This window comes from Diadema antillarum, unplaced genomic scaffold (assembly GCF_040938485.1).
Source record: "Diadema antillarum isolate AM-2024a unplaced genomic scaffold, OU_Dant_1.0 seq00001751_RagTag, whole genome shotgun sequence".
In the NCBI taxonomy this organism is placed as follows: domain Eukaryota; kingdom Metazoa; phylum Echinodermata; class Echinoidea; order Diadematoida; family Diadematidae; genus Diadema; species Diadema antillarum.
The window spans coordinates 527,257-541,075 of NW_027272433.1; the positions used below are offsets into that span (position 1 = coordinate 527,257).

At 36.5% G+C, this 13,819-nt stretch overlaps 1 protein-coding gene and 1 long non-coding RNA gene across 2 annotated transcripts; both read left to right on the forward strand.

Annotated features, from left to right (window-relative positions):
- Positions 1 to 3,532: 3,532 nt before the first annotated feature.
- LOC139712023 (uncharacterized) lies at positions 3,533 to 4,783 on the forward strand. Its single transcript, XM_071623862.1, has 2 exons — positions 3,533 to 3,677; positions 4,572 to 4,783. The coding sequence occupies exons 1-2, from the start codon at positions 3,566 to 3,568 to the stop codon at positions 4,781 to 4,783; spliced, it is 324 nt and encodes a 107-aa protein (XP_071479963.1). The 5' UTR covers positions 3,533 to 3,565.
- A 4,366-nt stretch (positions 4,784 to 9,149) lies between these two features.
- On the forward strand, positions 9,150 to 13,819 carry LOC139712013 (uncharacterized). Its single transcript, XR_011709550.1, has 3 exons — positions 9,150 to 9,279; positions 11,865 to 12,033; positions 13,728 to 13,819. It is a non-coding gene; the product is annotated as an uncharacterized lncRNA (long non-coding RNA).

The following is a 13,819-nucleotide window of genomic DNA, read 5'->3' on the forward strand; positions in this document are numbered from 1 at the left end:
ACGATTTATACCAACAAACCGAGGACTTGAAAAAATACTCTAAATTACTACGCGCGAGTGAGCCGAAATTTGTATATTTCCGCGTCCTCATCACATTTTGTTCTTATCTTTCTTTCTTTTTTGATAAATTTTGGCGAGCGAGCGCAGCGAGCGAGCCGAAAATTTTGTATTCAGCTTACAAAACATGGAATTCTTGTCATTTTTTTGCCTATCAAATCTTACAGTTATAATCATGATATAGTGACGGCCTTATAGATAACGATTTATACCAACAAACAGAGGACTTGAACAAACACTCTAAATTAGTACTAGCGAGTGAGCCGAAATCTGTATATTTGCGCGTCATCATTACGTTTTGTTCTTATCTTCTTCTCTTTTTTTTTGATAAATTTGGGCGAGCGAGCGCAGCGAGCGAGCCGATTTATTTTTATTTTTTGTATTTCAGCTTACAAAACATGCAATTCTTGTCATTTTTTGTTTATTAAATCTTACAATTCTAATCAAGATATAGTGACGGCCTTATAGATACGATTTATACGAACAAACTGAGGACTTGAAAAAAAATACTCCATCTTAGTACGCGCGAGTGAGCCGAAATTTGTATATTTCCGCGTCCCCCAAGGAGTAGCGCCCGGGGCACGTGCCCGCCTTGCCCCCCCCCCCCCCCCGATACGCCACTGGTTCTAGAACTCTATTCCACTATTCTCGGTAGATAAGAAATACTTTACCACCTGTGAGTTCATTTTTTCGTCATGCCCTAAGAAACAAAGCACTATGCCACAGCAATGTTCTAGTATTTTACTTGTCCTGTGAGGCAAAGTTTGGTGTAATTGTCGTGTCTGTAGTTGCACCAGTGTGAAAATTATAACCAACATGACACAATCTGTGCCAGGTTCTATGAAAGGATGCAAAGTCGATGTTCAATTTTCATGTAAAGCAATTCTAAGAAGATCTTTAGAATACCACTTGGAAAAAATCCTGACTTAGGGTTAGTTAAGAAGAAAAATCTTGCTAGTAAGGATTTCAGAATACCGCCCTATAAGCAAATAAGGCTCATGAGTTCGACACTACATAGGTCAAAACAGCCCATTACATTACAGCACGGGCTTATAAAGGGATCGTGTAGTTTTGGTTCAGACCCAACCTCAGGTTTCTAACATTTTTTTTTTTTTTTTGTGAGATAATGAGAAACCTCTTATGAAATATGAAAGGGCATGTAATTCCAAGAGGGATTCAACGTTTATTTCACGAAAATTGGTTTTGAACTATCGGAGATATCCAGAACAGAGCAATGCTAATGTGATCCACCTTTCATGAGGATCCCCTTGTTTCATTTTGTTTTTAGATATCTCTCCCTTTCGAAAACCGATTTTTCATCTAATGAACATTGAATTCCTCTTAGAATCGTATAATCTGTATTATTTTATTAGTGGTTTCTTGGTATCTCGCAAAAAGTTAAAAGCCCAATCCACATTTCCACCAATACTATACAATCCCTTTAATGTGTCAGCTTCATGGGCCTTGTTTTCTTTTAGTGTTTTAATAGTGCTTTTCAGGCTGTATGATTCTTGGGCTGTGTTATTCATGGGTGTCGAACTCGTGACGTGCACCCCTTTCTATTTCTTTTTCTCCTTTTCGTTCTCACTATCTTCCACAATTTCTCTTTCCTCTGTCTTTTTTTTTCAGTAGCGTAACGTGTGTACATGCCTATCAATATTTTGTTTTGTGAAATAGTTTGTTGTTTTATTTATCAAAATCATCGTCATTAATTGTCTATGTATCTAATGAGGCCCTACATGGTTTTGGCGTGTTGGGGATCCTTCGGTATGGTAGTTTGAGTTTTCCTTGTATTCTATTTCTGATATTCTGTTACGATGACTTCTTTGCTCTCGCGTGCAAAGGTTAGCTACAATAAGCAATAAATGATGAATCAATGTGCATGTTTTTTATAGCATTATTTTGTTGATTTGTACCATCATGCTGAAACATTTAATGATATGAAATGAAATGAAATTTAACACAAAACAGAACAAAGCAAACAAAAAACAAACAGAACTGGTTTTTGAGCCAAGTATTCAGCCGGTCAATCCTTGTGCGTTCTCGTGTCTGGCAGATGGCAAAGGATCTAGTACAAATTTTGAAACGAAAAGACTCGCTAATCTAAAAAAGTGGGATACATCCAAAATAAAATGGAGCTTGTACGCAAAGATTAACAAATAACCTATAACTGTAAAAATACAAAAATAAAATGATTATACATAGAGACATAAACGTTGCGGGTGCTTGAGAGATTCCAAGGACATAATTTAGCCCAAATCTTCCTTGCGTCCTATTTTCTATGCTCATCAGCATCAATGCCGCATCATCTTTCTCCTGCCGAAGGATACCCATCATGCTGGTTTTTTTTAAATGTGTATTGCCTACTAATTGTATGTTTATCACATTATGTTGGCTCGGGCGCATTCTATCACTCATTTTGTTAAGCCATGGGAAAATTAATGTATTCAGATTTTCTTATATCTTTACTCGAAATGACATATGATCTGAAATGGTTACAGTAAAGTACCTTCCTACATCATTGATTCTTTTGAAGCAATAGAATAACCGAATAAAAACGGAATAGGGAAATTTCGAAAGAACTGTAAAAGAATAAACTGAAATCGATCAAGAAAACGATATCAGCCAGTATGATACAAATGCAACTGCATGGTAAGTTATTGAACTCCGGGGAAAGAGGTAAATTTTCCCTCCGCGAGCATCTAATATTGATAACGCGTTATAAATCAATGAAAAAAAACAACCCACCAAATAAGGGCTTTTTACACTTGTAAATTTTTGCTTAGCCCCGGACCAACGGTGGGGCTAAGGGGGGGGGGGGGGGGGGGCTTAGCCCCACCGTTGGTACGGGACTATCGTTAGCCCACTTTCTGTTTACACTCGTTTTTGCCAAAGTGGGCTAGCCCCACCGATAGTACGGTACTATCTGGCCCTGCAAAATAGCAGGGGTTAGCACCGCAATTGCGGTGCCAAGCAAGTGAGTGTAAACAGAACGAAAAAATAATCCGGGGCTAAGCGACGGAGACGAAGTCCGACCCTCACTGACCAATCAGAAACGAGGTAATCAAGTGCTGCCGGTGCGTGCGTGTACGTGTACAGTACACAGCGTACTTATGAATATTCATGTGGTTTGGAAAGTCCGGAGCTAAGAAATACGAGTGTAAAAAGGTCAGATTTCTCCTTATCCCCGGACAAGAGATAGTACGGGACTAATTGGCGAGTGTAAAAAGCTGAAAAAATTGGTACGGGACTAACGATAGTCCTGGGTCAGAGAAAGTCCGGGGTTAAGAAACACAAGTGTAAAAAGCCCTATAGACATTATGCTTCTCAAATCTATAAACATAAAGATGTGACTGTAAACAGCAGGAAATCTAGTTGTAACGGTAAGATCTACTAAAATCTAATGCGAAATCTAGTACTTGGATGACGATTTGAGTTCCGATTCGATGTAATTTCAGCTATTAACAGGTTTTGAAAGGGCAGAGCCGAGTGTCTTACTACTGCAACCATGCTAGTGCCCTTGATTGTAACGGCTGTCATCTCAGTAGCGGCCGCTCTACCTGTGACCACACCCATTCCTACACCCACGCCTCCACCGAACGGTATCCGTCAATGTGCCCGTGAGTGTGGGACATCTCCTTCAAATATCTATACATTAATGCATCCATTCTACAAATACAGCCTGCTGAATGAGCATCATAATTATCATATCAAACCCCTCTCCTAACCTGCAAACAGCGTCCGATTTTCGTCTTTCACGTGAAAAAGCTGTCCAACATTGGAAAACAAGCCAAAAGTTTGATGTGGGTTTAATTTTTGGGGGTATGATATTCCAAGATTTATACTGTAACCACCCTTTCTACTCAAATCTGCAGTTTGGAAGCGTAGGATGAGCCAAAGGAAGTGTTTAACAGATTGCCATGTCATTTCTTGTTTACAGATTTGAAGTATAGCGTACTCCGCTTTCCATCGAGGGGTGAAATGAAAGTTTGCATGAATACCCCTAGAAAAGTTTGAAAAACTTCGCTATTGTTGAGAGTATCATGGATAAGATGTGCGTAGTAAGAAAGATAAGATTCCAGATGATTTGATTATCCCTTCTTGTCATGTTCGTTGAGATTAATTTGAATATTCCGCACGTCTGACTAATCTTATCAGTGAACTTGATACCAAAGCTCCTTTACTCGGAGGCAATTTTTCATTTATACGGGATGGATTTTCTTCCACTTTGTTGGTAGTGGTGGTGGTGGTGGAGGGGGGGAGGGACATCCAATTTCAAAGAGTTACATGATTATCATTTCAGGCCTATTCACCTCCTTCCTTTTTTTTTGTTGAGACGAAAAATCACACTCTGTGAATCAAACTAAATTGATAGATAATAATAATGAGGTCTTATTTACCCAGGGTAGCCTCTTCAGTGTTGCTACTGCTCTACAAGATCAATCAACCAATTAGTTTGTTGATTAACCTGTTAATCAATAAGTTTGGGATGTTGACCTCTCCGACCTAACTAGGATCTCCATGTCCCGAGTACACCTTGCTGGAGGATTATGGTGATGGATTCTTCAAGCGTCGTGTCGAACCAGGCGCGTGGGTCTACAAGGTTGCGCCGACCTGCAACATATCATCCGCTACAATGAGTGTTTACATGGACCTCAACAACTACTTCTACGGTAATGGTTCTTGTAATACTTTGTTTTTGTTCAATGCATCGTTGCTGTCCTAAAGAAATGCACACAATATACTTTCACTTCCCGTTCGCCTTTATAGTACAATCAGCAGGGTTCTTTGTTGTTGCTGTTGTTAAGTGCTTTTTCCCCGTTGTTCTATTAGTTAAGTTTTTGTACGGAGCAAAGATTTTCAAGTACATTCATATTCTAATTTAGTATCAACCAAGCAAACACGAACTTATTTATCACAGTCAACTTGAACGCGATGAGGAATCGCATTTTTAAAAAAATGTTTTATTCAAGTTCCATATTCCACATTCCATATTCAGGCTTCATATTCCATTTCAGGCTTCATATTCCATATTCAGGCTTCATATTTCGGAGTAAAATATGTATAACACAACATTCAATTTTAGACATAATTTCACAAATGTATAAGGACATGTAATAAAATGATGTGTAAATATGAGGAACCTACTAAAAAGCAATGCTTGTAGGATGTAGGTTCTAAAGAAACAGTATAAGCGTTTAGTACAACATGCTAATTATACGAAAGATAACGAAACACAAGCGAAAATCGGTATGTCGAGATAATAATAAACTCTACAGAATGTACAAAATAGTTTATGATGTTCAAGGTAAAACTCAGGGATTCAATGCTCCATAAAATTGTACTATTGGTCAAAGATATGTGGTCAAATGAAGTCAAATGAAGACACCCGAGCGAGGCATCATTGAGAATAAGAACGGATATATCAAAATGGTCACAGCAAGTAACTATACATAAGATTCTAAAAAATTGGCTTTTAGATTTTGCTTAAAGGAACTTAGAGAACTTGATTGCAGCCGAACAGAATCTAACTCATTCCAGAAAGAAGGACCGGTAGAAGTAATTGTCTTAAGGGCTAGAACTGTACGAACGGGGGAAAAGTGATATGATCCACTTTGTCTTGTAGGGTAATTATGAATTTCACTGTTTTTAACAAACATTGAGGAAAATAAACTAGGAAGATCGCCAATGCTCAACTTATACATAAAAATTCCAACGTGATACAAATACAAATCAGAAACTTTTAGTAATTTACTGGAAACAAACAATTCATCTGTATGATCCAAAAAATGTGCACAATTTAAAATCCGCAAGGCCTTTTTCTGAATCACAAATAACGAATCGATTTTAGTCTTAGAGCAATTACCCCAGGCCAATATTCCGTTATTTAAGTAAGGTAATAATAGAGTTGAATAGAGGGAATGCAATATTGGCTTGGGGAAGAGGTACTTCAATTTGTGAATAACTCCAACGTTTTTACACAACAACTTACATAAATAATCAACATGAACCTTCCAAGAAAGATTACTATCAATATAAATACCTAAAATTTTTGTTGAATCTATTTGATTTAACTGCAAACCATTCACTAATACTGAACCTGGAAGAAACTTTATTGTATTACTAAAAACCATATAATTAGTCTTGTTTATATTGAGCGATAATCTATTCGCCTGTATCCATTCAAATACCAGTTGCAGTTCGTTATTCACAGAATCAAGCAACACATAAGGATCTGAGTGAGAATAAAAAAGACTTGTGTCATCCGCAAACAGAAGAAAAGACAGCAGAGAGGATGAGTTGCGGAAGTCATTAATATAAAGAATAAATAAAAGAGGACCTAAGAGGGAGCCCTGTGGAACGCCACAGCAAATCGAACCTATTTCTGAGTCGTGGTTATTCACAGTAACAAACTGAGTTCTTTCGGTAAGATAACTTCTGAACCACTCCAAGGCCTTTCCACGAATGCCGTAATGATTTAATTTGTACAAAAGTAGTTCGTGGTCTATTGTGTCAAAGGCCTTGGAGTAGTCCAGAAACAAGCCGACTGTATGCGACTTTGAGTCTATAGCTTTCGCAACTTTCTCTACAAATAATATAGCATGAGTGGTTGCATGTTTTTTCCGGAATCCGAATTGATTATCAGCTAAAATATCACATTCATTTAAGAATTTAAGTAAACGATTATAAACCACCTTCTCAAGTATTTTAGAAAAAGAAGACAGTAATGATATTGGTCGATAATTTCCCAACTCATCCTCTCTACCCTTCTTATAGATTGGTAAAACTTTGGCAATTTTCATTTGAGCGGGCACAATGCCAGTAAGTAAAGACAAATTCAAAATGTGGACTAATGGTGAAAGAATTTCATTTATAATACATTTTATGAGATGATTAGAAAATCCATCGTGACTTGCACTCTTCTTGGGGGAAAGAGAATTAATAATATCCAAGACCTCTGCTTCAAATACAGGGAGAAAAAATAAAGACTGAGGATTGGAATTTAGTAGATATGAGTGGAAAGGTCTGTGTGCAGACGAAATGTTGCGTGCCAAATTTGGACCAATGTCAACAAAAAAAGAATTTTATTGAACATGCCTGTTTATAGATTATGCCTGTTTAGTAATCGGTAAATTTGGTGCATGCCTTACATCAACCTCAGTTATGTGACGAATATCTCATACACATAATTTGACTATGACGATGAGAAAATATTATCTGCTATAACAACTATACATTACATTATTACTATAATTATTCAACGACAATATAATGACAAAATTACTTATGAAATATATTGGTAGTCATTTTAACACGTTTAACTAGTTATTTCTTACAAATAATTAATCATGCATACGCTGAAAATAAAATTAATGCTTGGCCGGTAAGATAATCTTATTTTAGCGTGTTTCAAATTCTGCGGAATCAAAGATGTAATAGTATATTGCATCATAACGCGCATAAAATTCTGGTGCTTTTTTTTTCGCGCTAGTTTAATATCGCGCGAAATAGGTGAAAATTTCCACAGCTACGAAAGATGTATCTTTTTTTTTATATCCGTAATTAACATATAGATATATGTGACCACGCATCACCAAACGAATACAAAGTCGCATCCCTTGATTTTGCTTGAGAACCTCAAAAGGATGAAACAGGTCAACCAAGTCAATCTTGAGTTTTTAGTACTTTCTTAAAGAGTTATTCTTCGTCTACATTATACATAAGTTTAGGGTCTTAAAACGAACAGGAAAGTGTGTTTTCAACAGTTTTTCCACAACCCTCTTTTTATAATTTTCTTTAAAATCCTTTACACACCCTTCAATTTCAACTCTAATAACTTTTGAATAGATAATGCTACCATCTTGAAAGTTGGCATTTATTATGGACAGAATATGTTGATTAAGCATGCTCATTTTCATAATTCCTCGTTGTTGCTACGGTGGTGTACATCCTGTTTTTCTTTTTTGTCCCATTCATTGCACAGCCAGCACGGTTTCTAAAGATTAAGCACTTGAATAGACCCTTTACTTCAGAGCCTCTTTTCTCAGTTCACACCTTTCCAGAGTGTGTGCTTTCTTTCCAATATTTAAATAGGTTAGGAGAGTCCAACTGAATTGAGTTATACATCATTTTGAAGCTTAGAATCTCCTCTTTCAATATCTGCCCTTAACTAAAAATCTGTTTTGGGGGACTTTTTGTTGGTTTGTGGTGCAGGGTCACATATGAGTCTCAGGGCTCAACATTAGAGAAAAATCCCACGGCCAGGGACCCCTAGACTATAATTATCAATATGTAAATGTCGCGCCTCCGATTTGAAGAAATGAATGGTGTGTTTTTTTGGTGACCCGACATCAAAAATTTCATGTGTTCACACGACTATGTTTTCAAATGTAAACATTCTTTTCTCTTGGCCAAATTTCACTGCCAAATTTTATCTTCTCAACTATGTATCAACGCCCCTGTATGATTATTGAATATAATGATTTTATGAATAGGGACCTAGGTGTAGTGTCATGGAAATTAGGTTTATGCCTCAATTGAATATTGAATTTGAAGACCTTGTAAAATTATAGTTACAATACGTATTATTCAAAGTCCGTTACCATACTTTTCATACATGACTATCAGGGTTAATAGTAATGTTAAAGTTTAATTAAACAATTTCATTTAAAAAACTCTTTACACATACGTGGAGTTTTTACAAAATTATCATGTTTTATTGTACTGTTTTAATAATTGTTTTATTTATCTGATTTTTTTTTTCGGGCCACCAAATTTAATTTCATCGTTGTCGGGCCGCGACATTTGATGATTATGGTGGCTGGAATGGGCCACCATCAGAAAAAAAAAAAACGTCTCGAGCATTGGACGGGCCCTTATACAAGTTTTATATATTTGTAATATTAGACAGTGCTTTTGAATATCATAAGGTTTTTTGTTGTTGTTGTTTTTGTTTTTACTATTACTCATTATTTTGTTTGTGTGTGTGTATGTCCGTGTGTGTGTGTGTGTGTGTGTGTGTGTATGTGTGTGTGTGTGTGTGTGCCTGTAGACAATGGCATCAAGCAAACCACCCCTATCATCCTGACTGTGAAAGAGAACAGACATCGCTCCTTGGTTTGCCCGGAGGAGTCGGACGACCTCTTATGCTGCCCACAGTTCTTCAGCCTGCTATTCTACATTCCCTCGGAATCACAGGCTACAGCGCCACCACCGTCAAATGTGCGTTAGTCAACATCCTTCACAAAACCATACTCACGCTCTTTATTTTCTTTCTGTAAAGGGACTGTACAGTACTGGTTGAGGTAGGTATTCATGTTTTGAACATTCCTAAGTATGATAATGAAAAGCCTCTTATGAAATATGAAAGAGCATGTAACCTTAAGAAGGATTCAACGTTTATTTGATGAAAATTGGTTTTCAAATGGCTGAGATATCCAAAAAAGTACTAGTAATAAAAGGCGACATGCTACAACTTTATAAGGATCTCTTTGTTTCACCTTGTTTTTTTTTTTTGGATATCTCAGCCATTTCAAAACCGATTTTCATCGAATAAACTTTTGATACCCCTTAGAACTGCATGCTCTTTGATATCTCATAGAGTGGTTTCTGAATATCTCGCAAAACGTTAAAAGCTAAATCTTCACCTCGACCAGAACTGTACACACCCTTTAAGGTGCAGTTCCACATTTCAACATGCCTAAAATTATATGGAACAGAGTGATATAGAAGTTTCATTAAAATATGAATTTGAATTAAAAAAGCTATGGAAGACTTTACAGTTCTATCATTATGCTCTTTTTACCGAATAGTGACAGCACAAGCAAAGTTTGAAGAGTTATGATGCAGTAACCTCATTTATTGTATTCTCTTCCACTATTTAAAGGCGTATTCCAGACGATCTTCACAATTTTGCATTATGCAGGCCTAGTACATAATATATTGACAACTCCATATAATTATATATTTGTGGATTTTATTGTGGTTCTTGGGCAGGGAAATCTATGCTCTGAAAATTTTTAAACAAATTACACTGAACAGTGTTGATGGAATAGGAGCCCCACACAATTTCAGAAGTGGAGCAGTGTAATTTCATTTCAATACCGCTTGCTTAACAAATTCAACTGTGTGAAATGCATTCGCGCCTTCTTCTTTCATTCCATTCTGCTTCCTCTTATGGTGAGGCTGCCGTGTCATCATCCTTGTTCATTGCTAACACAGAATTTGAAAACTTTTGTATTCCTCAACCCAATCACCATAAAATTCTGAAACTCCGTACTCAGTACCATACTCAATATCAACAGTACTCTATATCATCAGATATGATACTGATTGAGGTTGAAACAGGATTTTTTTCTCTCTCTGTCATATTATGATATATTATTTCTGTTGTTATATAATGAATGAAAGAATGGTATTGTAAGCAGGTTATTTATGTTTATTCAGCTAGCCTGTCTTTAAAGGGGATGGCTAGTAACCGATCAGTGGGAATCAGTGGGAATGCTGAGGGATGATTGTTCCAATCCTTGTGGGATTCATTTAAGAGTACATTATATATCTACTGTTGTGTGAAAATTATTTGCTTCAGAACGGTCTCATATTCAAGTAATGTGCAGATTAATGCCCCGTCACTGACCAGGCACGCTAACCTGGAAACATTAAAATGTTGTATATTTTTGTGTGTTGATTGTTTCCGAGAAAGAAGATTTCATGTCATTTTGATAAATGTATGATTGTAATTATGTAATATGATGTGAAATGAAGAATTATGGATTATGCAATATATACATGTGCTGTAACCTAGACACTTATATATTTTTTTCAATTTTTTCTCAGTTATGTCTCAACATATCACTTCTCAGTGAATTGCAATGTTAAATATGAAGTTGATTATCTATTTTTCTACCTCCGCAATAGTCAACTATCTGGCCATGTTGTAAGTGTACCCTAATTGTATATCATGTTATTTTCTTTTAATGTGTCTACAATGTATGTATTTCGTGATGTACGTTATTGTATGTCTAGGGCCTCTGAGAATAACAGTGTTTAGCCACTGACAGAGCTACCCTACTGAATCAAAACAAACAAATAGATAAATGAACAAATAAGTATAGATAATATCATAGTTGTTCAAATGTAAAAGATTGAAAAAAAATAATCATCCGGAGGTCTCCTTTAACCCTATCCGTACGGGAACCTGGTGGCCTGCGTATTAAGTCTATGGGCATTTCAGAATTCAGTACATGGAGGGTTAACTGAAAGTCCCACTCTCACAATAAATCTAGATATGACAGAGACACAGCTAGCCGGTAATCACATCCTTGACGAGGATAGCCACTCATCGAGTTGGGAGGGGGGGGGGGGGGGTGCCCAGTGTTGTGCATACGTGTGGAGAGTTGTGTAGCGATGGAATTGTGTGTCCATGTCACATAATGTTAGTAACTTGCATAATTATTGAATGCAGGTTTTGTGGTCATTAGTTGTTCTTTATGCAAAGTTCGGGCCCCTTTTTTGAATATTTAGTGAAGACAAAGCAATCGAATGACCATCATCGCTCTTAACTCGTTTTTTGTCATAATAAAATGGGGTACACGTCCTCCAAACTGGACAGAGAAATCAGAGAAATCAGAGAAAATCTAGCCGTCGCAAATGCTGTAAAAGAAAACAGAACCAGATAGAATCATATAAACAGCATTATCACCATTTTCTCTTATTTTGATTTTGAATGTTTTCAGGATATTCAAATCCGCGTTTCGCTAAGATCATAATCTAATAAAATCCCACTTTTTTCATTCTGTCATTCACAGAAGTCTGACATTCATCTGATCCGAGTTTCAGAGCCACGAGAATTCTACGGCCGTGCTATCATTGGTGGCCGCCCGACACTAGGCGCGTTAGAACAGCATTACGGAGAGCTTCTGACGTTTCTGGAGGAGCGGAATTTCTGGTTCAGCCGTGACTCGCACGCCATCTTGTGTAAGTTTGAATTTCTATACATGTAGTGAATTGCAGCCATATTGTCGAACCTCTAGACACACATCCAAAATATAAAAATACATTAAAACAGAACTCCGCATCAACGTAATGTTAACTCGAATAAATAGATTGGAGTCAAGCTAATAGAGTAGAATGGAATAGAATAAAAAAGAATACTATAGAATAGAACAGAATAGAATAGAATGGAATAGAATAGAATAGAATAGAATAGAATAGAATAGAATAGAATAGAATAGAATAGGATAGAATGAATAGAATGAATAGCATAGGATGAAATGAAATAAAATCGTCCAGTTTGGAAAAGATATTACACAAGAATAATTATGACCAATTCAACTCCTGAAATGTGCAAGAAAGATATGGGTTAAACTCAAATTTGTTGCAATACTAATCAATACTCTGTAGCTACTAAGAAAGATATTGAGTATGAAGGAATGGAGACTTCTAAGTTTGGTCAGCAAGAGGTAATAGCTAGATTAGTCCATTGTGCAAAGTAGGCATAATTTCGTGTAGTCCTGCGTATATAATCAGTATCATACGTCAGTACTATGGTTTCTAGAACATGGACACACTAACTCACATTCGGGATTAAGTATGGTATTTGTTACAAAATGATTATCATTACAATCTGAAGAAGTAATGAATACAAACCAACTTATAATGTCTAAAGAGTCCCGGAGGTTCGTGTCATATATTCCCTCAGAGTAGAGATCAAAAAAACAAACGAACATATTTTACAAACAATTGAACAAACCGATAACAAACCCTGATGGGTTGATAATAAAACATTTACATATTAGGCCTATATCTGAAATGGAATTGCATTCAAATCGAGAAATATATCAATACAACACATAAATTGTAATCGCTGTCTCCTTAGCACCAATAAACAAAGAAATGTACTGGCAAGCACGCACTTCCACAGACTGGATTATGCACATACCAGAAGTGAATGATATATTCTAGCCTAGAATGCAGGGAACTCGCATCACACCCCATTTCATTTGCATATATTAGATGGTATTACGATGGTATTAAATGACACGATGTCCCTGTTGGTAACAAAGAAAATATGCAAAATTTAAAAAGGTACATGACACTTTCTTACTTTATATACTTTATTTCAACGAAAGTTCTTTCATCAATATCTGTTCAACCTGAGCTATTTTTAATAGATTTAACTTTGGAGTGGTATATCACATAACATCAGTATTTCCTACTTGTTTACCCACTGTTGTGAGAAATGAAATAACAGAGATCTTAATTATACACAAACTTTACATATAAACTGCCTCAATTATTTATGTAATTATAATGTTTACTTGAAAATGGCATACAACACACACATACTGAAGCTTTTCGACATAGTGCATGTCGAAAAGCTTCAGTATGTGTGTGTTGTATGCCATTTTCAAGTTTTGTAGTACCAAACACTTATTCATAATGTTTACTATGCAATGCTTGTATTTAGGCTATTAAAAACAACTCATTTCTATCGACATCACGGTGACTGCCGATATTCATTAGGAAAGGAAAGGCAGAGCCGTTCTATATTACGGCTCTGAGGAAATGACTTAATTAACGCCCTCTGTTGTCGCAGTTTGCATTATGGCTTTAAATAGCTATCTTCTTGTATAATTATTCTCTTTGTGCATCAACGTAAAATTATACAGCTTACGATGATCCACGGAGACCCCAGCCACATCGCTTTGAAATTCTCGTACCAATCGAGGACGAAGACCACGGACACGGGAACGGGCACGGG